The 25,522-nt window shown below is 38.3% G+C and overlaps 1 protein-coding gene across 5 annotated transcripts in view; it reads right to left on the reverse strand.

Moving 5' to 3' along the window:
* The window catches only part of SHISAL1 (shisa like 1), an 84,302-nt gene that overhangs the window by 16,692 nt on the left and 42,088 nt on the right, over window positions 1-25,522 (reverse strand). For 3 of the 5 annotated variants that reach the window (XM_065829173.2, XM_071816506.1, XM_065829172.2), the window contains exons 3-5: window positions 19,170-19,383; window positions 11,451-11,774; window positions 1,111-7,989 (exon numbers count right to left, since the gene is read on the reverse strand). In XM_065829173.2, the coding sequence (XP_065685245.1) occupies window positions 7,974-7,989; window positions 11,451-11,774; window positions 19,170-19,383 (554 nt within the window). In that variant the 3' untranslated portion in view covers window positions 1,111-7,973. Of the gene's footprint in view, window positions 1-1,110; window positions 7,990-11,450; window positions 11,775-19,169; window positions 19,384-25,522 lie in introns of those variants that run through there. The other 2 variants (XR_011741807.1, XM_065829174.2) reach the window with 1 other exon arrangement.

Below are 25,522 nucleotides of genomic sequence, written 5' to 3' on the forward strand. Positions count from 1 at the left end.
AGATAACAGTTCCTTACTTCTAATTGGCATCTCCTCTTTACACACTCAAGAATTTTGTTAGCTTGCTTAGCCATCACACTGTATAGGAAACCGGTGGTGGGTTATTACCTATGGTATTACTGGATATTTCAAATGGTTCCAGGATGTTCTATATCAGTGATGCCTAAAACAGAACAGTAGAGAGTGAGTTATGTCCTGGTTTCTACTACAGAACAAAAAATATGCAATCTTAGTGTTGTGAAACAGGAATTTTGTTGCCCAGGTGTGTGTGCTAAGTTTCAGATAGCAAATCAGAGTGTGTTATAATCAGCCTTTAAGAGCTAGATTACAGCCTGCTGTGTATTTGATCTTTGTAAGGCATTTTCAAATTTTTATACAACTAAGGGAGAGACAGGTAGAAACTGGATGCAGTGCCAAAAGTTTGTGAATCCTTTAATGACCCCTTCATCTTCTCTTAGATAGTTTACTAGAACCTTGCCAAAGCACTAGATTACTTGATGCATTGTGCAAGCAAATCTACTCATGTGGTCTCCTCATGGCATGTCACGTCAGGTGCAAAACCCAAGTAGAAGAATCTGTGTTCACATACAATTGCATGTAGAGCAGGCTGAACCTGGGACTGCTGGAGCCCAAACCTACAGACTTCCACATGCCTCCACAATCCCAGAATTACTGCATCCTAGAAATGAAGGAGATATGATCCTCTGGAAACTGCAATATGAATGAGACTGGGGGTAGGGATCAATTTCTTGCTCTTATGGTATTACAAAGTTTACAAAGTTTTACGCAAATCACAATAACAGAACTATTGTCAGATACTTCCAGAGTGGCCCTTAGTAACCAGATAAGCTTTTCTCTCATCAGTCAAATGGAAATAACAGAACTTGACTATCTCACATAAGCACTGTGTGACTAAACACACCACAGACTGTTATACTCAAAAAGGAGTGCTAACCCCAGCTACAGCCAGTAGTCAGGAGAACTTAAGAAAGACAGGGAAACCCTAGCCAATCCCCTAGCTGATTTTCACTAATTTTGTTTTCTAAACATTCTGCACCATGTTTGTGCTAATCTAAATGGAATAAAGCAAAAAAGAAAACAAGGCACAGATTGCCTACACAGGTAAAATTTATTAGTGAATACCAGAAGATCAGGATTTACAATGGGAAGATGTGGATTACTTCTGTCACTATCCCAATGCTTAACGAGCTCTTTTTCTGTTATCTCACTTGTCTCTAACTCCTCCAAAACCTGTCCCTTACAGCCAGCATTATCTGATGAACTTACTTGGGTATTTCACATGGTTGTTGGACTACTTCAGGTATTTTTGCCTTATGTATGCCCAGGGAAAAGAGAGGAAGAGTCAATCTGAGCAAGTGTTTGCAAAATGCTGAACCAAATTTATTTTTGTTTTCAATAGTGTCACAGGTTGTATTTTTAATACATCCACAAAAATGCATCCACATTTTTGTCCTCTCTTAGTTGTTCATGCAAACAGTGAGGCCAGTTTAATTGGGACGTCATTTTTGCTGTGAGCTCTGAGAGGCTTCAGTGAACAGTAAAAATGAAAATGTCAACCCCCAGTCCCTCATGTACTTTTATTTAAAATGTCTTAAAATGTAAATTAAGCAAGTGTTTTTTTTCTAGACTATTTCAGTTATTAACTTCAGCAGCAAAAGAGATGTTTGGGAGGTTTTTGGTGGTCAAAAAGGGTAGATACTGGCTGCTTTTCAATCACAGTTTCTTCAGAACTTTTAGGTGAAACTGTGCTGGACATGAGCTGTTAGAATGAGAATGATAAAAGGTGCTGGGTTCAGCAACTCTCTATGACTCATCACTTTTCAGAGATGAGAAGTTGGGAATGCAGTAGAAAATAACTTGCCTCCCTCGTCTGCATGACTGATTAAAATCTCTATCACTAATCAAAGTAGAATGTAGCTAATGACTGTTTAATTAATTTGCTGTAATTTTTGACAAAGCTCATTGCTATTACTTTTGCACATGCTGCTACAAGATAGTGATGATTTTCAACAGAAAGAAGACAGCCTGTGTAGCGTGTGTCAGCTCTCAGGGCAGCATCACTTTAATGACTGCAAGGAATTGCTCTAATACAGAATTCAGCTCAGAGATATGATTAGCTAGTTAATACACATGATTCCAGTAACTACGAAGATTCCTTTGGGCATAAACTACTCAACTATGTACTAAAGCACCAGTCCTTCAGAAAGAAAAATTGTATAATAGCTGGACCTTGTCCTCTCTTAGATTTGAGCCCATCAGTCCTTGTTCTGCCAGGTGATCAAACGAATCACTGTGCAAACACCTTCCCATTGCTGCTTTAAAGACTTACTGTAAATGGTTATGTCTCCACAATCATTCCACCTTTGAGGTACTTTGGAGCCTAAGTAAAGGTTAGCAATGCATACAAACACCACAAAACATATTACCTTATTGGGAAGTAAGGTGAGGTAGCTTATTTATTTCACATGTAACTTCTTACAGTAATTTATACCCTCCTGTATTTTATGATGGGTGCCCACTTTCCACCTTTTATTCCTTTGATGCTGCTCTGTGAAGGCTACACAGTGTTGTGCTGATTAAACAGTTTTCTGTGATGTTTAAAGCAAAACATCTCACTTGTTCTGTTTTGGGATCATGTTATCACCTGACATGGGACCAACATTAACAGCATTTTTGATTGTGTTCCAGTGACATTTATCATATTCCTGCCGCTTCATGTCTTAAACTGGATTTATCTCTCTAGCATTTCTGGTTTCCAAGAAATTTTTTATAGTGAATTTCAAAGTCTTTGCAGAGGCCTCTTTTCTCTCTGCAGTGAATAGATCTTCACAATTATTCCTGTAGATATCTGTGTATATGTATTTACGACAGTGTTAATTATGTAACTTCTCCAAAACCTTTGAAGTTCTTCCAAATTGTTTGCTGACTGACATCAGCGTTCTCTCATGACTTACTGAACCATAAAATGACTTCAATGTTTCTCAAATTTCAATGCTTCTTGATCTATTTTGCTTTTGAGACTTAGCCATATACCTGATATTTTCCTAATGATGAACAAACTGTGTGTCTAATTGCTGGCCTTTTCTTGAACTGTGCAGTGAAACATCATTATAAAACCAAGGTCATACAAACATGCTTTATCACTTTTCTGATGAAATGCCTAATTGCTTGCTGCAATTGTTGTCTTCATCATGATCTAATCAGGGAACAGTGACAATAAAAGTAATAATGTGGTAATGATGGGGTAGATCCTTGACCTCAGCTCTCACTGCAAATAATCGGCTGACATTGTTACCATTTATGGTCGTGCATTGAGCATTATCAGATAAGTGTTTGACATGTGTAATTTTCCACTTATTGTCTGTAATTCCATAGTATACCATTATTTCATGTAGAAATTTTAGCATACTCTAATATATTTTCTGCAACCCCATAAAAGGATTATTTATTACCTATGGCTTTTTATTTAACAGTAACTCTAAGAGTAATACATTGATCCATGCAGAACCTTCAGCTCCACTACTTGCTTGTTCCTCCTTGTGTTAGGTAGTTAGCTGTTTCTTGGTGTCCAAAATATACATTGGAGTTGAATTTCCAAGACACTGAAAGCAATGGGATTTTACTTCAGGGACTTATTTTTTTTCTTCTCACTTCTGTTAAAAGCACTAAGTGTACATAGATAGTTCTTTTGCAGTAGTTCTCTGAGGTATAACCTTCTTAAAATGGACAGTATTCTGTCCACCGCTTTACCTCTTTTCTTTTTCCTTTTTTTGAAAAGTGCTTTCTTTCATTTCAGAACTCTTGAGTTATGCTAAATCTCTTAAAAATCCTGTTGCAACTTTGCATAAACACATGAATGCTTATCTGTTTAGATCATGAACTCCAGCTCCTTAACACCTCCCCTTTTATTTCTTCTACCACTTGCAATCTGTGGCTGATGCTGTTTATTCTCCCTGCTGTTTGCTTGTTCATCTGCCTTATTTAGTCTCTAGAAAATTAAAAGCAATTAGGTGAATTTTATCAGTGTATTAAAAGTTTGGTCCCTGCCAGATAAAACTTAATACAGCTGAGACTGCATAATTCAAGACAATACATGGGAGCTGCTCACTGCTTCATACCCTTACCTTTGCCACTCCAGCTACTCTCAAAAGCATGTCAGAGATGACTAGGCTGATTGTCAGTTACATTTGTATTTACAGATCTAAATCAGGAGTGAATGTGAACAGCTGATGTAGCTTTTAAAATGAAAACATGAAAGTGAAATCAGCCAGCCTGGACACCTTTGATGTGCTATTGAGAGACATGGCCAGACTGCATGAATGAACATGGGGCTGGAGCTCAGCTGTTGCACTCAGTTGTGCGCTGTTCTCAGGTTTCTCTGTGATACTTCAGAACCTAAGTGAGGATCTTTAGAATAACGTTGTGTCCTGGTTTTGTTAAAAAACAAGTTTCTCTTTTAGTGAATTTGCCTGTCAGCTAAAACCTTCATATGAGCTGCATTTTCCTGGAAAACCAGATACATGTTTTGGTAAACATAGCAATGGAATGGGAGGTTATTGATAATGAATTGATGCACCTCTTGCAAGAGGGGCAATGAGAAACAGGTGACCAAGAAGCTGACCAACTGAGTATAACATCCCCTTCACGTGAATACTTCATATAAAAGTGGGAGATCACGAGGATCTTGTCCCCTTTTTGCTTATGGCCGACGTTAGGAGAGGACCTTGCGAGTCATCCTTGCGAACTGAGGCCTAGTGAGAGACTGAATCCAGCTCCGGTTGGCTGCAGAGTCCAATCCAGGACTTCACGTGCCAGCTCTGCTGTTGCTGGGACCTTCAAGATTGGTTTCGTGTATTTTGCATTATTTTCTCTATTCTTATTAGTAGCATTAGTAAAACATTTTTAATTTTTCCAACTCTCTTCTCTCTGCCCTTTTTTTCCTCCCAATCACCTGTCCTTAGTGGGAAGCGGGGAGAGGAAGGGGCTGAAGAGGGAAGGGGGAAGAGGAGGTTAATAATACATCTACCATGGTTTTATTGTCACCCCGCAATCTAAACCCTCGACACATTGCTATTTAATTTTTCAGTGCATCTATAAAATGTGTAAAACATGCGTGTGCTATTACAATTACTGCCGAGCATCTGGCATCTAAGAGGATAAAAGGGGTAGGAGTTTTGTAACTACTAAAATAACCAGAGTCTTTTAAAATTAAGTGGCTTCTATTGTGACAGAGAAGACAGAATTGGTTGATAAAAGTTGGGATGCCACACTCATTCCTGTGAGTGATGCTATGGTGTTGTGACATTGTGCAGTGCAGTTGTGGGCTTAATTGGAGTATTCTGATTTCACACAAATTTTACGTTGCTTTCTGCTTCTTCAGTAGTGGTATTCTGGATTTGTTATAATGTAGATCAGCTAAGGATCTCTATGCAAAAAATTCTACTCAAAATATATGGGAATTTAAAATTTAAAAATTTAAAAATGCAAGATGTTCAGAACTGCTTTCCAATGTTTTTACTAGATTTCATTTCTCACTGTGCAGAGCTCATTTAGCAATAGTCTTTGGATTACTCACTTTTCTTCTAATCGCTATTTTCTGACAATTCATTACTACATTTAAATCACTTCAACTGTACAGTCCATATAAAAGACTTTCATGAAGCTGATGGACGTGCCAGTCCAAATTTGATGGAAAGGCTGAGAAACAGCTAAAACAGAGAATATCAATCAACCCATATCAATTGAATCTGCAGTTAACAAGAATATAGAGAAATAACTGTTGCAATATGGTGTCTATAATTTACACAAGAAATGAAAAAAGGAGAATAAGGCATGAAATGAACAATATATATTACATATATATCAACAGAAGACGCTGTGTCTGTCAATATACACCAGGATTGCCTATACTCAGATTGAGATGGACAGAAACCCTGCATATTGGCTTAACTTCACGTGCTAATAGTGAATTTCTAAATGCAAGAAAGAAAGCACTCACTAACTTGAGTATCTTGAATTATTTAAATGCTAAGGATGAAATGAGAACCTAAATCTTCCCATTTGTTTGCATGATTATAGTACTGAGTCAAGTAAACAAGGCTTGGAGCATTGTAGATTTTGAGGTGTCTGCTTCCAAGCCCACCATCTATTTGTGCTCTGGGTGTCCTGCTCTGACATAGGCAGGAGAAGGGATAGGCGATGCAAAACCAGTTTCATCATCTGGCTCTTCTAGGAGCAAAGTAATTTCTTTATCTTCGCTTTTGTTTTTAAGCAATTTCTATTTTGACAGTTATACCATTCCTAGCAAACAGACAAGAACATTTAGAAGAAAACACATTCATCAATCTCTGTTATTCTAACCCAATATATTTTGAAGGGAACAGAGGCACACATGTAAATGTAGATGTTGCCCAACGCACTTCATGTCTGTTACCAGACAGATTCTCCAGATGACATTCTTTCATAAAAGCACTATATGAGTATTGAATTTTCTTTCTTTCCGTCTTTTTAAAAAAACACTATTGGTGCTCTGCTTTGCCATACTTATTCTGAGTATAATATAAAAATCTAGGTAGGGGCTGTAAACTAAAAATATGCTCCGCCCTATGATGCAAAATTTTGCGTCTTAAAGTAGTATCATCATATTCCTGTTTAATGGTGATTTTGCAAATGCAAATTTGAGATCTTTCTTATTTTCAAAACACTTTTCTTAAAATGGAAGGAAGTGGATTTTGTCCACTTTGTTACTGTAAATACGCCATTACAAGAACAGCCTCTGCACAAAACCCTCTCACAACCCCAGATCCTCAAGTTTTTGGTGGACTATGGCCATGTTCACACTGCACAGCCAACCCACTTCAGTGCCAATGTCCTGTTTCAAAATTTGGTATCAAAGGAAATTATTTCATGCAGCCTTTTTAGCCACCAGCAAAGTATTTATTCCCTGTGTTTTTTGCACAGTTGCTGTGGACATGCTCAGTTACCTGCTGGCTTCTAAACCCTGCCAATATTTTTATAGGCTTTTTTCTCTCGTTGTGCTTTGGTAGTCATTTGAAGAGGTGTCAAGTAGCAGGTGAATATCAGTGGGCTAAAACCTATTCTACTTGTTGTCTAGAAGACAATGTGACTCAGAGGAATTCACAGCAAAAGCAGATTGCAACATCTAATAAGGGGAAATAAAATAGGCTTGCCTTTGTCTACCCCATTCCAGCTGCATAAAGGAAGTAAGCACGGGCTTACCCTGCTGGGATGATGCTATTCCTGCTTCAGGACAACAGCAGGTTTCTGAAACTGGGAGTCATGTAGCATAACATATAAGATCACATACAGTGCAGACATTGCCTCTCTGTGCTGTTGTGCAGAAAGGCAGGGAACAGAGAGGTAAAAATTAGACTTCAAGACAGTGTTCCCTGTGATTTGCATCCTTGATAGAGGTGGAGAGGAGCTTAACATCAGAGCAAGGCAGAGAGATCATGTTCATCTGTTCTCCTGTCACATCTGGAACACACATGGTCACGGAGAATCTGGAGAAACTCTGCCAGGCTGCCCTGGCCCACACTCCCTCTTTTGTGATCTTCCTTGCTAGTCTGACCTTTTTTACTTGTTATTAACAACAATCCAGTGGTTGTGAGAACAAGTTTTTTCAGTAGTCAGGATTTTGATTCCTCAACTTACAGTATTTCTGGTTTCTATTTTGTTGAGCAGTAGTAACAATTTGCCTCCTGTTTGTTGCTGTTTGATCTCCAGCTGTTAAAAGCTTGCTCAGGCTAACCAGACTGTAGGTTCTTACACGGACCAGTGAGCATGGAGGGGCCCAGCTCATGCACCTCAGCAATGACCTGGAGGAGCCACCACAACAGTTAAGATTATTCACTTGCAGTCTGTGACGGTGTTTGGGTTGCAGAAGATACATCCACCAGGACCTTCAGACCACACAGGCCTTTGGACAGCCCTCAGATGGTTTCCATACTAAGGAAGAAATCAACATTAGTTGGGCCGCAAAATCCAGACACTACATGACGAAGCAACATTCTAAATTGGGCTCAATGTTTCTGAGATTAATGATTTTCCTTCCTGTCCTTGCACAACACTGCAAGCCCTCTGCAAAGCAGCCTGAAGCATGTATAATGGATTCCAGGCGTCTTTAGTTATAATAATATTATGGCTATACATGGTCCTCTTTGTCTCAAGTAAATAATAAATCAATCTGCTACAACAAAATGTTTAAACATCTTAGGGATGATTCTACCCGCTATACACTATGGCTTGCTTGATTTTTCTCTCTGACATATCTGTTTCAGTCATTGATTTCATTGCCAATTCACAGCATTCCAACTAGAACAATAAAAGAAATCATAAAATAAAAAGCACTTACATATTTTTTTTTAAACGAGGAAGATCCCAAACTGCTTTACAAACTATAGGTTAATCCTGCCATCTCTCTTGGGATAGTTTCTTACACTGTCAGTTCTCTGCAATAAGGATACCTAAGGTCTTTGGTCTTGCTGAGATTCTTGATGTGCAACAATCAGTTTCCTATTATCATCACGTAGTGTCTTCTAGAATGGGCACTTTTTTAAACTGCATTAGGATAAATGTAGTGCAGGAAGCCAACAACTTCAACAGCATCTGTCATCATGAAAACCTGCAAACTGTTTCGCTAAATATTTTTAACAGTATTTAAATTTTTATGTTCTGGGATATATGCATATCCCACAGGATTTAAAAAAAAAAAAAATCTATTTTGTAGTTTCAAAAAGCTCACCTGATAACACCAATATGTATACACATAAGTGTGTTTGTGAGATGCTAAAGAAAACTGCTTTTTTTTTTTTTTTTCTGTACAGAGGAAAAAGCCAGGATAAGTTTAGGACACATTAAAAATGCCAACAGAAACTGAAAAGTTCGTATTATAGACTGGAAATCTGTTGTTACCAAGCACCAAAGAAGCTGGTATCATCATCTAGAATAACTGAAATTGAGGTATATATTACAAAAAGATTTTAAAACCAAAGATTGAAATAAAAAAACCCAGTAACTTCACTGCACTTCACTGGCAGTATAATTACATTTTGAGAAGAGAGTACTGAGGTCATTCGTCAAATACAGACGGTAGCAGAACCGGACTCTGAAAGGATGCCTAATTTTTAGATGGCAAAATTACCACATTTTCATGTATATAACCTGGAGATTATCTAACAGAGAAATAGATAGCCAGACAACCTCCTCTTACTGTCTGGTGTCTTAGCAATTGCTGTAGCACACAAGCCTGTAGTTTTCCAAGGGAGCTGTTTACTTAAAAACCTCTTTTACAAGCTAAACACCTTGACTGTTATTACCAGTGCCCACTACCTTTTTCTCCATATTTTTGATGTATCCAACTCACACTGAGTCATCCAGGCACTTAGTTAAGGGGTTGTGAGTTTCAAAAGTTGCAGGTTATAAGTTTGAAAATATGGCATCTCTTGTAGTGTTTTACATGCTGAAATACAAGGGATACATATGGCTTTGCTAAGGAAACATCTACTTGTTTCTTCCATTGAGCAATGAAAGGATTAGGAAAATAAAAAACAATTTTATGGGAACTAAGGGGAACACAAACAGACAGTTCACTGGGGAAGGGGTGAGGGTTACTGCAGTGACTTATCAATGCTCATTTCCTGCGAACACAGGGAAAGGAGCATATGGGATACGCTCACCTGATCCTAACATACATTCTCCGCTTAATGCTTCAAAAAAAAGCAAAGAAACAAAACAACAAAAGTCAGTAATGGAAAATGACCAAGAATCCTTCAAGAATTATTGAATAGTTTCCTTCAATTTGTAATATATGGCAGAACTACCAAGTGGTATAACCAGGTTAAGATTTTTTATATATATGTTCATGAAGTCATGATATTTCTATATATACACATATCCACATACACATGTATTTAGCTAAAATGCAATTATTGTACTCCAAATGTTGGTCTTAACCTTAATGGCAACTCTGACTGAAGACTGGGAAATCAATGTGCAAAAATGCTGAAGAAATTAGAAGAAGAAAAGAGAAGAGAAGAGGAAGAAGTAGTAAATAGAATAGTGCTTACAGCTGAGCACAGGCATGTCTCTGGCTTAAGTAGCACTGTTAGACCCTTCTGTTTGGAGAAGGCCTGCTAGAAAGGTCCTTAATTCTGATCTGTACTGGATACACCCAGTTCTGGCTACTATGCAAACAATTTACTCTTTCATTGATCCTTGTCCCCAGTTGAACTCTCACTACCTTTTCTGTTATTAAAAATCTTTGACCCTATTTGCTCTAGATTTACACTTAGAGAGCAAGTTATGAAATAAAAAGACTACTGCTGTCTTCATTACATCTGCAACACAGTGCTATCCAAAGGTTTCGGATCAAGATCAACATTGTGGCTTTACACGCTCTACAGCTTCGGGAACTGCTGTCACCTTTTTCACCCTACTCATTCTTAGATCACTTTATTTTGCCAAAACTCACCCTTCTGGAACACTTTTGAAATACACTAGTGACTCTGTATCCTCTCTGCCCTCTTCCAAATCTTTATGCCAGGGGTGTCAAACTCATTTTCACTGGGGGCCACATCAGCCCCAGGGTTGCCTTCAAATGGCCAAATGTAATTTTAGGACTGTATAAATGTAGTTACGCTGTCTTGCCAAGAAAAAAGTCCCTACCCTTCTTGACACCTTATTCAGAGCATTGTTTTATTCAGCTCTTTTCCTTTGCTTGTGTTTGGTAGAAACAGTCCAAATTCATTCAATACCATTTTGTCTCATGGCTATCAGTATTTAGTTTCTTCTATTTATATTGCACATTCTACCTGCTCCTGAAGTATCCTGTCTCCCATTTGGTCTGGCTTTTTTTTTTGGCAGGTTTTGTTTTGTAGCATTTAACTTTACAGTAGCCTACTTGTGTCACCCTGTCAAATGAGATCAAGCTATGCTTTTTTGGCTATGCATATAAAAAAACTAACCTGGTTTTTACGTTGTTTCTGTTTCTCATGTCACAAACAGTGTGAAGCTACTTCAGTGTTGCTATTTATACAATCCTTTAAAACCAGACCAATAGATAAATAGATACACACAGCAACTAGTCTTCGACATGAGATTAAAATTAATTTCATAATGGTTGATGTAGAACAAAGATTTGTAGTTTATTTGTACCAGAGAGTTGTAAAGCTATTTAGCACTGAAATACAGCAGCATCCATTTTTCTGAGAACAGTATTAAAAGATGACTTAAGATATTCTAGAGCAAGAAACCACTCTGTAAGACAGTTCATGATATAAAGAATTATGTGCTAGAAATAGTGCCGTTCAGCCTGGATTTGCGAGCATTTCCCAAACACAGGTGAGAATTTTGAGACTGCAAAACAACAGAATCAAAAAATATTTCACAATATGACTTAATTTACTTACCAGGCAGATGTACTCTGAAAAGACATCAGGGGTGGGCTTAAAGCATCTCCTTTTAAAGTATGTACTGTCTGTGATGTTTGAGGCTGTGGCTGAGTTTGAGGCTGTGTCTCTGGCTGAGGCTGTGTCTGCACTTGGCTTGGGTCCTGAGCAGGATTAATCCATCGGCTCTGTCCCTGTGTCATCCACTTTCCCTGGATTCCCCACCGTGCCAGGTAAAATTTGCAAATATCATAGTTCATTGAAGAGTAATATAAAAGGTCCAGTACCAGCAAGATCACCACGAAAAAGCCATAGATCCACACTCCTAACAGTGCACTGTAGTTGCTGTGAAAAACAAAAAAGGGAAAACAAAAAAGTAATCTCATATATCAATAATAGTCATTGTGTAAGTTTACCAAGGGTAGTTGTTTCATTAGTTATATAAACATAATATATAGAAGGATGCAAAAAAAAAACAAAACCAAACAAAAACTTGTTCTAAAGCATGTGTAATGAAAAAACATTTATTATTTCAATCTAAATACTGATATTTGCGTGACACGAGCGGTTTTTAAAAACTAGGTCTCCCTGTCTTAGGAATATATTATTTATCCCTCTCATCTGTGTATTTACATCAGCACATAAACTGGGTGTACAATTAGCTTCAATCCTTTAAAGCAAGACTACTGACATGGCTGATGGGTCCTCTGTCTTATTCTGCAAATTCTCACCCCCAGCGAGTCACCTTACTGATAAGTGATAGGGCATTTATGAGAATGAGGGTTAACCATACAAAAATATGCTGCAATAGTGGAGACCGAGTGGTATCTATACTATTGAAAACACTCACTGCTGACACACATTATAAAACACTTATCTTCAAATACATTTAATGTGCTTGGATTTTCCCTGAATTAAACAACTAACTATTGCTGGATACAGAAGATACTAGTAGAAGTATACGCTTCCAAGAGCAACTGCTAAAGATCCCTTGGTTTGCTGGTAATAAATTTAGGAAGGAAGAACATTGACAAGATCATATACAAAACATTCTACAGGAAGGAAAATAAGTACTACATTTCACTGTATATGTTGGTGTAGTTACAATGTGTGTATATATATGGGTAAAGGCCATGAAAATTACCAGCTGCTGACAAGGTACATGGAGCTGTAACAGATGACTCAAGATATTAAAAGAAAGGAGGGAAAAAAAGCGAGGAGAAGGTGTGAGGGGTGAAGAATTTGGAGATCAGAAAGGGGAAGAAGTGCTGAAGTTCTGCTGGAGATGCAATATAATTAAAAGAAAAATGACTGTCAGGTGTAAATGCAGTTTGGATTGGAAACTGTGTTAGTGGGGAGGATGAGGTCAGAAGAGAGGGGAAAGAAATGGGCAAGAATGAGACTGTTAAGAATACACAAAGGCAGCTATCTAGACCTAAGGGCTAATGTGGAAGTATGTGTAGAGGGTCTGTAAAAAAGAGATCAAGCAGAAGGATTACTAGTAAAAATGTCATTACAAAGACAGTCCTGGAAAAAATGATACTAAAGGAATAGGTGGGCAATCCCCATCTACAGGAACCTGAACTTAAATGAATAAAATTGAGCACACACTCAACCATGCTCTCCTTCATAGACAAGCAGAGAAACTTTGAGGGAATTGTATTTTATCAGAATATCGATCAAAAATGGAAATGCTGTGAGAAGAAAGAAGGCTGAAAACACATATTATAGACACAAGCCAGAAAGATATTTTGACATTTTTAAAAACATGTCCCAAGCCTTTTCAGATCTAAAACATTTCAAGTCTCTGCTTTGAACTTTCATTTCCATTTAAACTTTTGTATGACTTTCATTTTATACTTAAAAAAAAATAATTAGGATTTGAAGCAGGAAATCAGATAAGAAATCAGTATTTTTATTTCTGTGTTGCTGCCCATCAGCAATTAAGGAGACTGATTCTCCTCTCCAGGGAATTATTTTTCCAGTACACTTAGATTAAGTGAGGTTCTATAGCAAATACCTGTTAAGTAACTAGAGGAAGGTCAGACATGTTAACAGGTCCCTTCCTGTGTAACTTTAGGACTATGCAAGCCTAGGATTTTCAAAAAAGTTCAGTAAATCTCCACAAGGATTAGAAGTAGGCAAAATATATTGCTTCTGAAAGCTCTTAACTTGAGAATCTTGGCTCTACTGAAGACTTAAACATGTCTGCCTAACTTCACGCAACAGTGGGTAGACCTTTGTAATGCATTAAGATCTTTGCAGTCCAGGCACTTGAAAATATAACAGCGTCTGGTTAATCCAGGCTTCTCAGCAGTGCTACTCTTGACTTTCAGTGGATTTATTCCTATTGGGGAAAACTCTTCTATTTTCTGCTAATATAAATAAAAGGGAAGCGTAGGCTGGAAAAATCAGGAAGAAATCCACTGTAACAAATCTTGTTCTCCGTCACTGATGCTAACAGGATCCATTTTACAAATAGGTGAGCTGTATTTGATCAATAGTAAGAATGGAAATATTAAAAAACATGTTATTATTGTTTTGGCAACATGAGGGTAGGAACACTTCTTATAGTTAACTCAAAATAATTTGTTTGCATTTTAGGTATTCGCTTTCACCCATCAAAATGTTGGTTACTGAAATTTAGAGCTATTTTGAGTGTTCCAATTTAAAGCAACAATTTATTAATCATGCCATATGTGAGTTATCCATCTGCTCCTTCTGAATAACATCTGTTTCTCACAGTACGAAAATGAAAGATTGCTTTATTTTAACAGACAGTAGGACAACAGCACTATCAAAAGGGCCTTGTGAAACAGCACAAGCAAAATTAATTAGTATGTTCTGTACACAAAGGGAAATTCCACACTTTGATGTTTTCTGTTTCTCAGACTATTAAGATAGCAGAAAATATTGATTTTGCTGATGGCTACTACTTGTAGTAAAAATTAAAACTTCCCTACAAATTAAGATGATGTCTTGATTAGAAAATAAACAATCTTACTTGGATTGAATAATAGTAAGGCCAGAGGCACAGAAAAAAAATGGGAATAAAAAAACTCCTAGGACTTGCTTTCAGTCTACCAAGATTCAAATTATAAGTGTTTGTTCCTTCACAGGGACAATCAAGTACAATAAGTTCTTTTGGTGTGGTTGTATCTCCTCTTCCCTTCCCCCTCTGGAAACCTTGCCCTGCCCTTCTAGTGCTCTTGCCCCTTCCAATCAGTCATTTTGGAGGTTTCTGTTTAGGTTCAACATGAGGTTTGTCAATATAACACTGAAAGTTACTTCAAAAGCCATGATGCCCAGTCCTCTGCTGCTGCTGGCACACAGAAACAAAAGTGAAATCTGGAATAAAAGTTACATGACAATTTCCTTTTACGTTCTCTGTGAAACAGGATAATTCACAGACCTATCAGAAAAGCTTAGTGCCTCATTGTTTTAAGATACTTTGTCTTCTATAGGAATATGATGTATACATGGTATAGCCTTGATACAAAGCCCAATTTTGTAAATTGAAAGATCTGCTCTGACTTCAGGGAGCCTTGAATTGGACTCTCTGAGAACGAAAAATACTTCTGTTGTCCATCTCCTTCTAGTCCATCTACAGAATCTTGCTTAGCTTTATCTAACATCCCTACACACAAATGAAGACAGTTTTTTGGTTTTGTTTTTTTCTTTTAAATTATCATTCTTAGCCATACCATTCCTTCCATCTAATTCATTAACTTTTTGAGATAGATGACAAGCAGGTTAGGACAAGGCTATATTTTTTTTGAAGAGTTTGTTGTTTTTTATGTGCAGCACATGAGCAGAAAAGAATTCATTTGGGAATTCAGGCTTAAAAAAACAACAAATCAAAACAATTGTGAGCACAAGTCTACAGCTGCAGAGTTTAAATGTGGGCAGATGGCCATGGAAACTGTTTCTTGCCTATTCTCCTTAAAAGGGGCTGTTACTTGCAGTAGTAGCACTTTTTAAGTGTTGCCCCCAGGAAACACAAGCTGACACCCTTGGCAAATGCCTTGGTACTTCTAACACTGAGGAAATCTGTGTAGTTTTTACATAGACATTTTAGATTTTCCCTATTTTGTTTTTACTGTCATCTCAAGGCCTTTGCCCAATACTGTTTTCCTGTGTAACCTGTTACTGTAGTATCTAAGAGGTCTTCCCAGCTAAATTACATCTTTTTGCAACAGTTAGTAGCATAATTGACAATTTTTTTTTTCATTTCTTGTAAATATGACTTTCTTGGAGATCTTTAAGCAAATGCCAGCTCTGCAGGGGACATGCCGTACATGGAGAAAGATAGTGCTATTCTACCCTCGCACTGCTTTTGGTGCAATGTTGTAGTGTGGTGTGCAAAAGCCCTGAAAAACTGGAATAAGAGATAAGAAAAAAAAAAACATGGAATAAGAGATAAGGGAAAACATGGATGCATTGCAGAGTGCCATAACACAGTTCCAGTATCAGATAAAGGACCCCCAGCATAGTACTACTGCTGATAATCAAACAAAATATGCATAATAGAAAACCAAAGAGTGCATAATTACTACATTCAAGTGAACACTACTTTTTAAGAACAGTTAAACAACTTATTACAACTTATTAGAGAAAGTTTTACAGAAAAATACTTTGGGTGGCAGAATTTCTCTTGTCTGTTAAACATCACTGGTATTTCTATTTTCAATACTAAATGAATTGCTCACATTCAAAAACATTACAGACCAATTAATCTGCATGATTGCAAAGATATAATAGCCTAGCATTCTGCACTTATCAAAACATAGGGATCTTCAGTTATAGTAACGGCCAAAACATAAATAAACTTTGCTGTATTGTGTGACTGTATAAGACAAATGCATTTTTTCAGCTGTGTCATGATAAAGAAGTTACAAATCACTAATTTTTTCCCCTCAACTGTATTATAAACAGAGAAATTTGTTCTGATGATCACAAGAATGGCTGGGGGGGAAATAAACCAAATAACAATATTGAAATAAATCAAATAATCATATTGAATCACTCTTCCCTGAAAAGTATAATCCTTTTTTTTGTTTGTTTTTTTCAGTTCATTGCTATTCTTACATCCTAAATCATTCTCCCCAGCCACAGTACAACAGGTTTTATCAGAAGCTTTTTCAGTGGTGTGTGAAATTAGATCTAAACAAAGAGCTGATTTTGTTATTGTAAAGTGAACCCTGGATGAATGAGAATCCAAATAAAGTTAAATTATTGTATATGTTAAATAAAATCAGAGTGTGTTAAATAAGATGCTTTTTACAATAGTTTTAGAGTGAAGCATAGATGTCTACATTTTCTGCCCCTCCACAATACAGACATTATCAAGAGGTTTTCTAATGACCTCAGTGAGCCCAGAGTGAGATCTCTCTCCCCATCTCACTACATTGGTGGACTTTTAAGTAGAAATTTAGCATCTCTTCATTTTCCTGGCCCTAACTGATTTATCAAAAGTGATGTTTCAGGAAGTTACAAAGAGGCAATACTGGTGCCACTCTTGCACTTCTCTAAGCTACATCCCCAGAAGCTTTTTATTGTAGTTAGCATGATTTTGCATACCTTTGCAAAAGATCAGCACATAGCACACACGTGTACACATACAGATGTGAGTGGACATGCAGCAAATGCAGGAAGCAGAGAAATATTCTACATCCCAGGGCATATTTTGTAGTCAGACTGTACCTGTTTCTTTGTGGATGTCTGCTTTGGAAAGTGGCTGATTGCCTTGTCCTTTTCAGGTTGTTGGTGAAAGGAAGAACAGAAAGGCCTTACCTTGGTGAGCTCTAGCCATGGCTATACAGGGTAGCTGCTGAGACACTGGAAAAAGCCTGAAGCATTGGCTTGCTACTTGGCGGAATTACTATTTGCCAGTAACATCCCAGACTGTGATGAAGCTGCCTGTTAGGCAGACTGGGCTGCTCAGCAGTATTGATGCTGGGTTTATGGAACAGTAACGGAAGAATTAAAGCAAATTCGCTGTGCACAAGACAGAGAACTGGAAAAGTGTGGGGGCAATAGCCACACTAGTCTATTCTTGAGACTCTCTTTTCATCACTCTGAGCATGACTGTTTCCATCTTTGCCTGTGACTACATGCACAGCCATTCTGTACTGAGAGTCCTATGAAGGCCTCTCTTCAGGCAGGCATTCAATTCCTGCTGTGGTAGCATGATCATCCCAGTAAATAAATGAGGAGCACATCCTACTTTTACCATGGAGTGTACGTAGAGTACACCTTGCATGGGGGCACTGGGACACATGATGAGGCTGTGGTATAAACTCCATCAGGTTGCCTAGAGACACATACATTGGCAGAGCTGGGAAATCCCAGGTGAGGGTGCTACCAGTTTCTAGGTTGTACAGATTGCACAAAGGGTGGAGAAAATGGGTGGCCTTTCATGGGCCTGTTAGACTTGAAGTGTCTCCCCAGTGTTCTGTGTGATACTTTCTCCTGGTGTTCACAGAAGCACTACAAGGCCAAGGCAAGGAAATTTCACCTCAAGGCCATGGCTGCACATGCAGTAACAAGACAGTATAGGTCCACATTGATTTTATATTAGTAGAGTCTATTTTATCTTTCTTTTACACTACACAGATTTCTTCATACTAGGTGACTGTCACTTTAATGCCCGTAAAGTTAGAGTATGCAACTTCTACATCTATGCAAGATTCAAACTTCTCTGGGCAGAGCTGGGTGAGGGGTGGTTGTTAAGGAAGACAAGAGTTTGCTGAGTCCATAAACTGTCTGCTGCTGGATGCAGTTAAAAGAGCCACTATCAGCATTCCAGCACCATAGTCTCCTAGCAGACTTACACCTGCTTCCATGGGAATGAATGGCAGCACAGAAGAAAATGCTAAAAGCCATGTTGTAAATAAAAATCAATAGACTGGAATTTCAGTTGTCTTTAATCTGCCCCTTCCTTGTCCTGGAAGGGCTGGATACCAAAGTAAAATGGCAGTGGGAAGCAGATAGATCAGAGTTTGACCTTGGGGGTTTATATCAGTTGAATATCATCATCTGCACCCAAAGAAATCGCAGCAAATGAGTGTGGCCATAATATCAAATACTAATAGGGGACAGATCACAGGTGAAGATTTTGTTGTTGTAAATAGGTAAATGGTAACAAAGCTCTACGTGCTACACATTGGTTCTTTAGAAGAAAAGTTACTGACATTTACCTGAGAGGACAGGCCCCAGCAGTACATGGGAGTATCCCAGGGCAAGGAGACCACACAATGTTGGTGTATAGGCAAGTACGTTCTGTTCCCCAAGGTCAGTGATTACAAGAGATTTATATTCAAAACATCAGAGATTCAAAATAGTACATTTGTGTTGATATGGGAAATGTCAGCTCACTCCTCTCCCCTACAGACAGCTTTGAGGTTTATTTTTACTGATATACATTTAAACATACTTTAGATCAGACTGGGATCAGGAGAGAAACTTTTGTAACTTTTATATGTAACTTTATATTTGTTACATTTATCTGAAACTTTTACATACATGCTCTCTTAGCAATGTTTATAGTTCATGTCAAAGCAAAGAAAGAAAAGCTGAAATTTCCTTTCTTTTAGGAGTTCGCTAACAGCAAAAACCTTTTAGTAATGTTTCTCCATATGTGCAATTGTGCTAATTGCTTCCACCATTAAGTACACCTTAGACTACGTTATTAGACCAGGAACAGTTTGGTGAAGAGTACTTTAAAACTCATTTACTTACTTATGCATATATCCATCTGCGTTCCCTGTTAAGTTCATCTGCATAACAGTCTGAAATTCTGTCTCATTGCAGCAATATTTAAATACTGTGTTGTTATGGTGACAGCAAAAGATGTAAGATTTATTGTCAGAAAGACGGGGGCAGTGAAAACCAAAGTGGTAGCGACCTTTGTAGTCCGTATAAGGCTCACAGACCCGAAAATGTGCAGACAACACTGTAAAACAAAGAACAATATTGGCTTTGTGAGTCACTTGTGTTATCTGTATGTTATGAACTATAATTTTCATTGGTTAAGCTTAAACAATTGTTGTTTGATTTCTGAAAAAACATTACTATTTCAGAACTTTCAACATCATAACATTTAGTACTAAAAGATTACTATATTTGGCCTCTTGTATTTTGCCTTTATTGTTACTATGTTTCTGATTAATATTATTTCTTTTAATGGAAGAGAAGAAATTCCCTCCATGCAAGGAAGCACAAAAATATTTAGGGAAACATTTTCATACTGCTGTTATAAATATATGGATATCCATAAAGACCCAACAATGTTCACATTTGGTTCTCCTGGGGTGACTTTATAAAAACGAAAAGTCTATGTAAAAACTGCAACAAAAGTTTGATGGCACTCAATTTACAGTCACTGTTCTTGACAGAAAAGTATCTTCTCTACTGTAAAGGTCATTATTTGATAAGGATTATTCTGCCAGAAACTAATTACAAAACAGTATAACAGATCTGAACAGCTTTGAATTTGAAATAGATAGAACTAATAGAAATACAGCTATTCCTGGGAGTTCTTACATTTCTTCTTTATTATCATGTAATGTGTTTATTACATCTCTGAGAACATTTTTACAGGAATATGCCACACTGATTTCACCTTCACTTTTCCTGAGGGGAATAAAAAATAATAAAAGAGCGAGAGGGAGAGAAAGAGCGAGAGGGAGAGAAAGAGCGAGAGGGAGAGAAAGAGCGAGAGGGAGAGAAAGAGCGAGAGGGAGAGAAAGAGCGAGAGGGAGGGTTGCAGACAGCTCTGAATTGGAAGCTGTGCAATCATCTTAGTTCTCCTGAGCTAACAAACCATGCAGAGGAGCAGGGTATAGATCCCTTCCAGGACAGTCATAGGCAACTGCACATGAACTCTTGGTTCATCTGAAAAGCCTGGTAAGAAAAAAAACCTACAGCCAATATTTGGCTCCACATACTGCCAACATTTTAAATGATTTATAGTTTGTATTATAGCAGGCATTATGTAAAACTACATGTACTGTACAGAACCCCCAAAGGCCTTAAGCTCTAAGGAAAGTGAAATGTAGAAGTCAAGAGCCTGAACACTCTTAGCAGTGAAATGCTTTGACTCTGCTTAGAGAACAGAGGCACAACAATGCTGTGGGTAGCTGCACTTCACAAGGTTACACCAATTAATAAAGCCCTTTCCTGAACTCTCTCCAGTAGCTCCATCTCCCTCTTGTACTGAGAAGCCCAGAAATGGACACAGCCCTCCAGCTGTGGCCTCACCAGTGCTGAGAGGAAGGATCACCTCTCTCAACCTGCTGACAGCACTCCTACTAATGGAGCCACAAAGGCAAAGAGCTTTCCAGCCAGCTGGCCCCCAGCACATACTGGTGCCTGAGGCTGCTCCTCCCCAGGAAGGTAGAGGACTTGGCACTTCCCCTTGCTGATCTTCACAAGGTTCCTGTCGGTCCATTTCTCCAGCCTGTCCAGGTCCTTGGGTAGCAGCACAACCCTGTGGTCTATCAGCCACTTCTCCCACTTCCCTATGAACAGGAAACTTGCTGAGGTTGTACCCTGTCCCGTCATAATTTTAGTTTTAACTATGTATCCTTTGTTTTGGGAAAAGTTACATTTAGAAAATAATGGAAGAGAGGTGGCATGGGAGAAATTCACAAACAGATCTTCAAATAGGACTTTTCACTAAGTATTTGATTTCTAACAAGAACAGGAGCCTCATTCAGTTACTTAATACAGGTCTCCAGTACCACCTAAGACTTTGCTAGGCTGTTCTGTCTGGTATCCAGCTTTCAGTGGAGGAGATGCAAGACTCGTGTAGGTCTGGTGTACTCATGGATGATCTTGGTCAAGTCAAATGGCATTAGGTGTACATGGTTAGGCACTAATAAAAGTCTCTAAGTGTTTGATATCGACTTGCAAGGGTGCATTACATGCATTACAATGTGTGTAGTTCTACTGGTCATTATTACTACCAGAAAAGGTGGGTCCATCCCTGATACCAACAAATGGGAAGTAAGCCTTATTAGTGGACCACATAAAGGCAAGTGAAGGGGTAGCCTTCATAGTGCAGCACTGCACTTCCAACAGTGATGTTTATCCATGACATTTTTATTTACATTATCCAGCAGAAGAGCATCCATCTATCTATTCCCGCTCTGATAAATGGCCAGCTTCAGGTGCTTCAAAGGAATATATGTATGTGCTATAGCAAAAAAGCTGTGCAATAAACTCTCAAGTAAGAAAAATGTCATTCCATTCTTCTCCTTTAGGCATTGCTTATGTCTTGAAAATTTGTGTTCTGGGCTTTTCTTCCCAGCTTGTCCATTGTTCTCCCTATCCAGCTGAAGGATAACTTTCACTGAACATACAGATTTTTTTAATCAGAATTAGATGGCTTAATGCATGTGCTTCTTCAGTTGCAGCCATGGAGAAAATATAACTGAACCGATCAGTTTGACAGTTCCCACTTTTTAGCCATCTTGTCTTTTTCCTTCTTAGTTGGAATATCTGCACTTTGATTATATCAGCTGCTCCTAGGAACCAAAATTTTCTTCTTTGGTACTTGCAAAGACTCAGAGTCCAACACAAATTTTGTTTATCATGCATTAGCAGCAGAATAGTTGTTTATTCAAAATGCAGGTATAATGCCTTTTATGGCTAAAGATATATTAACTTGTTTTTCTTTTTAAAAGTTACATTACTACAACTACTTACAGGTTAGTAATTTTTGAAGGCCTCAGTATAGACGGTGTTTTGAAGTTCAGGACATTTTAATGGAAGATATTTATTGCTGGAACTAGCTTTGCAAATAACAGGATAGCAAAAGTGTCATTTTTTGTATGTTATTATTACAACTTAGCTTAGATGAATTACGTCTATGTTAAGCTACTACAATGAACTGCAGCCTGCAAGATTATACCTGACTTGTACATTCATCTAGTGCAAGTTATAAAAGTTAAAACTAGTGCTTTATATTTCATAAGCAATTGAATATTTCCATGCTTCTGAAATTATGCAGTGCTCTGATAGAGACATTGCACTCTGAGAATGCACTACAGGGCTATAGGACCCTGAGAAGTTTAGCTTGCTTGTCACTACAAAGTGGTTTACCTAAGAGAACATGTGAAAGTGCCCTCTGATCCCTATATGGGTTCTTTTCCCATTTTAAGAGGAAAACAAGTCCCAAACTTCTTTGGGGATGAAAACTGGGGGAGGGATGACTACAGAATGGAGAATGAAGATAACATCAGGTCAGAGGAGGAGTGATGTCTGTAATAAAATGTAGTCCTAAACAAATCCTTAAATAGTAAAATGTGTGTTAGTGATTAAAATAAATGCACAAATAAGAGCATAACATGATGATAGAATTACAGTCTGAATTTGGTAGTCAGTGTGTGGTGGGTTAACCCTGGTAGGTAGCTCAACACTACAAAACTGCTTGTTCACTCCCCCTCCCAGTGGGATAGGTGAGAGATTCAGAAGGGCAAAGACAGAAAATTCATGGGGTGAGATAAAGACCTTTTAATAAATGAGTAAGAAAAAAAAAACCCAAACAACAACAACCCACAAGTGATGCTAAAGCAATCACTCACTTACTGGCAGACTGAAAGAATCATAGAATCATTTCAGTTGGAAGAGACCCTCAGGATCTTTAAGTTCAACCATAACCTAACCTAACTCTAGCACTAAACCATGTCCCTAAGAACCTTGTCTAAATGCCTTTTAAACACCTCCAGGGATGGTGACTCCACCACTTTCCCGGTCAGTCTGTTCCAGTGCTTCAAAACCCTTTCCGTGAAGAATTTTTTCCTAATATCTCCTCCCCTGGTGCAACCTGAGGCCATTTCCTCTTGTCCTGTCACTTGCTACTTGGGAGAAGAGACCAACACCCTCCATGTTCCAGCCTCCTTTCAGGGAGTTGTAGACAGCAATGAGGTCTCCCCTCAGCCTCCTTTTCTCCAGGCTAAACAGCCCCAGTTCCCTCAACTGCTCCTCATCAGACTTGTGCTCCAGGCCCCTCACCAGCTTTGTTGCATTTCTCTGAACTCTCTCCAGAACCTCAATGTCTTTACTGTAGTCAGGGGCCCAAAACTGAACGCAGGATTCAAGGTGTGGCCTCACCATTGCAGAGTTCAGTGACACACTAGGAGGCCGTTGGTGTCTTTGGCCACCTGGGCACACTGCTGGCTCATGTTCAGCCGTCTGCCAATAAACACCCCCAGGTCCTTTTCCACCAGGCAGCTTTCCAGCCACTCTTCCCCAAGCCTGTAGCACTGCCTGGGATTTTTATGCCCAGCCAGTCCCCAAGCAATTTTTGAACAAACTTCCACCCCAATTTCATTGCTGATAATGCCATTATATGGCATTGAATATCACTTTGGCTAGCCCGGGTCTGCTGTTCCAGCCATGTCCCCTGCCAGGCTCTTGCCCACTTCCAGCTTCCTGGCTGGGGTGCACAATCAGAAATACAGGTGGCCTTGACCCTGTGTAAGGGCTGTACAGCAATAGCTAGAATGCTGGCATGTTACCAACATTGTTTTGATCACCAGTCTAAAAGACAGCACCATATGGAATGCTGTGAAGAAAATTAACCCCATCCCAGCCAGACCTACTACACAGTGAAAAAACTTTATCACTTTATTGTAATCTGTGTAATTTTACTTGCTGTCTTTGCTTCTCTGAAAATCACATTTGTAATAAACAAAGTGAATTTTTTTTTGAAGTACTTTCTCTGAAAATAACTCTGCTTATGTCCTGAGGATTAAAGAGCCTTATTTCTACATAAATACCTTGGATAAAAGTATTGTACCTGAAATGCTCTGAAGTTGTGTGTTGCAAAGATAGCAGCTGTTTCTGAGGTGGAGTTGCATGTGCATATTCTAATATTATTTTTGAAAAGCATTACTGAACAGGTAAGCGATACAGATGCTCCTGTCTCTGTTCTTCCTAATTTTGAGAGGAGAATAGTCTGTTATTCTCTACCTATTCACAGTTAGAGATCTGTGTAATGCTTATTAACTTTTTAGTCTAGCTACTAATTTTTTTAAGTCCCAAGGCTTTCAGAATGTCTGGTGTTTATAAGCCTTATGGATCCACAGAAATATTCACATGTATGCATTTTACTTAGTATGATGCCAATCATTTGAGATCCTCTGATAATTTTGCTATAGGAATGTTAATTTCCTACTTTCAAGAAAAAAAATACTGTAATGTGCAAATAATCTGACAATTTTTGCTTGTTAATTTTAGCCTTGCTGTCATCCCTGATTTTATACATGTGTTTCAATTCAAATGAATTCAAGTATCAACATTGCTGCAAATTAAATCTAAGAGTTAAAGTGGTCTGAAAGGGTATTCTTCTAGCATGACTACATGCAGCTCCTTGCTTTAGTATGCATTCCTTGTGCAGCCAGTACAAACAGTAAGTGTTCAGAAATCCTTAAATTGCATGCCATTGTGATCTTGATATTATTGAAATAAAATCAATCTTAAATTACAGTATTCTCAATCAAATTTTTTTGAAGGAGTCATAGCCTACCTACTCTGAACTGAAGCCTTTCTTTTCAGCGTTATTTGTCTCAAATGCAAGAACATTTTGCCCATGTTTGGCGATTGCATCTATTTCCTGACCACACAACTAATGCTGCCAAACTTCATCCTCACACTGAGCCATGACCTCAGTATCTCACCACACCTTTGCTCCACTGCCACTGTAGCTGCTTCTCTCCTTTTCTGAGACAATGAAGACCAGGCTCTGAAAGCAGCTGCTCTGGGAATGTTTCTGTTATTTGTGCCCTTAGTCTCATTCTTCCTCTGAAGCCAGTGAAAGTTATGTTTCCAATTGTTAAGAGCAGTTTTCAACCATGTATAAAGATTTTAGAAATTTAGTACTAAGATTGTAAATCTTGGTGTATCGAAGATTTGGAAGCAAAGCATAATCTCTCCAACAGAAGTCTGTAAATCTAAGGAACTCAAAAGGACTCTTGTCATTAGATTTTCATTTCAGCTCTCTTTAAAGATGATGTTCATGTCATTCCAGTGACAGTAGCATCCTTTTTCCCCCTTGTCATTTTGACTGCATAAAGCCAGTAGTTTTC

Source organism: Patagioenas fasciata, chromosome 1, assembly GCF_037038585.1.
Source record: "Patagioenas fasciata isolate bPatFas1 chromosome 1, bPatFas1.hap1, whole genome shotgun sequence".
NCBI lineage: Eukaryota > Metazoa > Chordata > Aves > Columbiformes > Columbidae > Patagioenas > Patagioenas fasciata.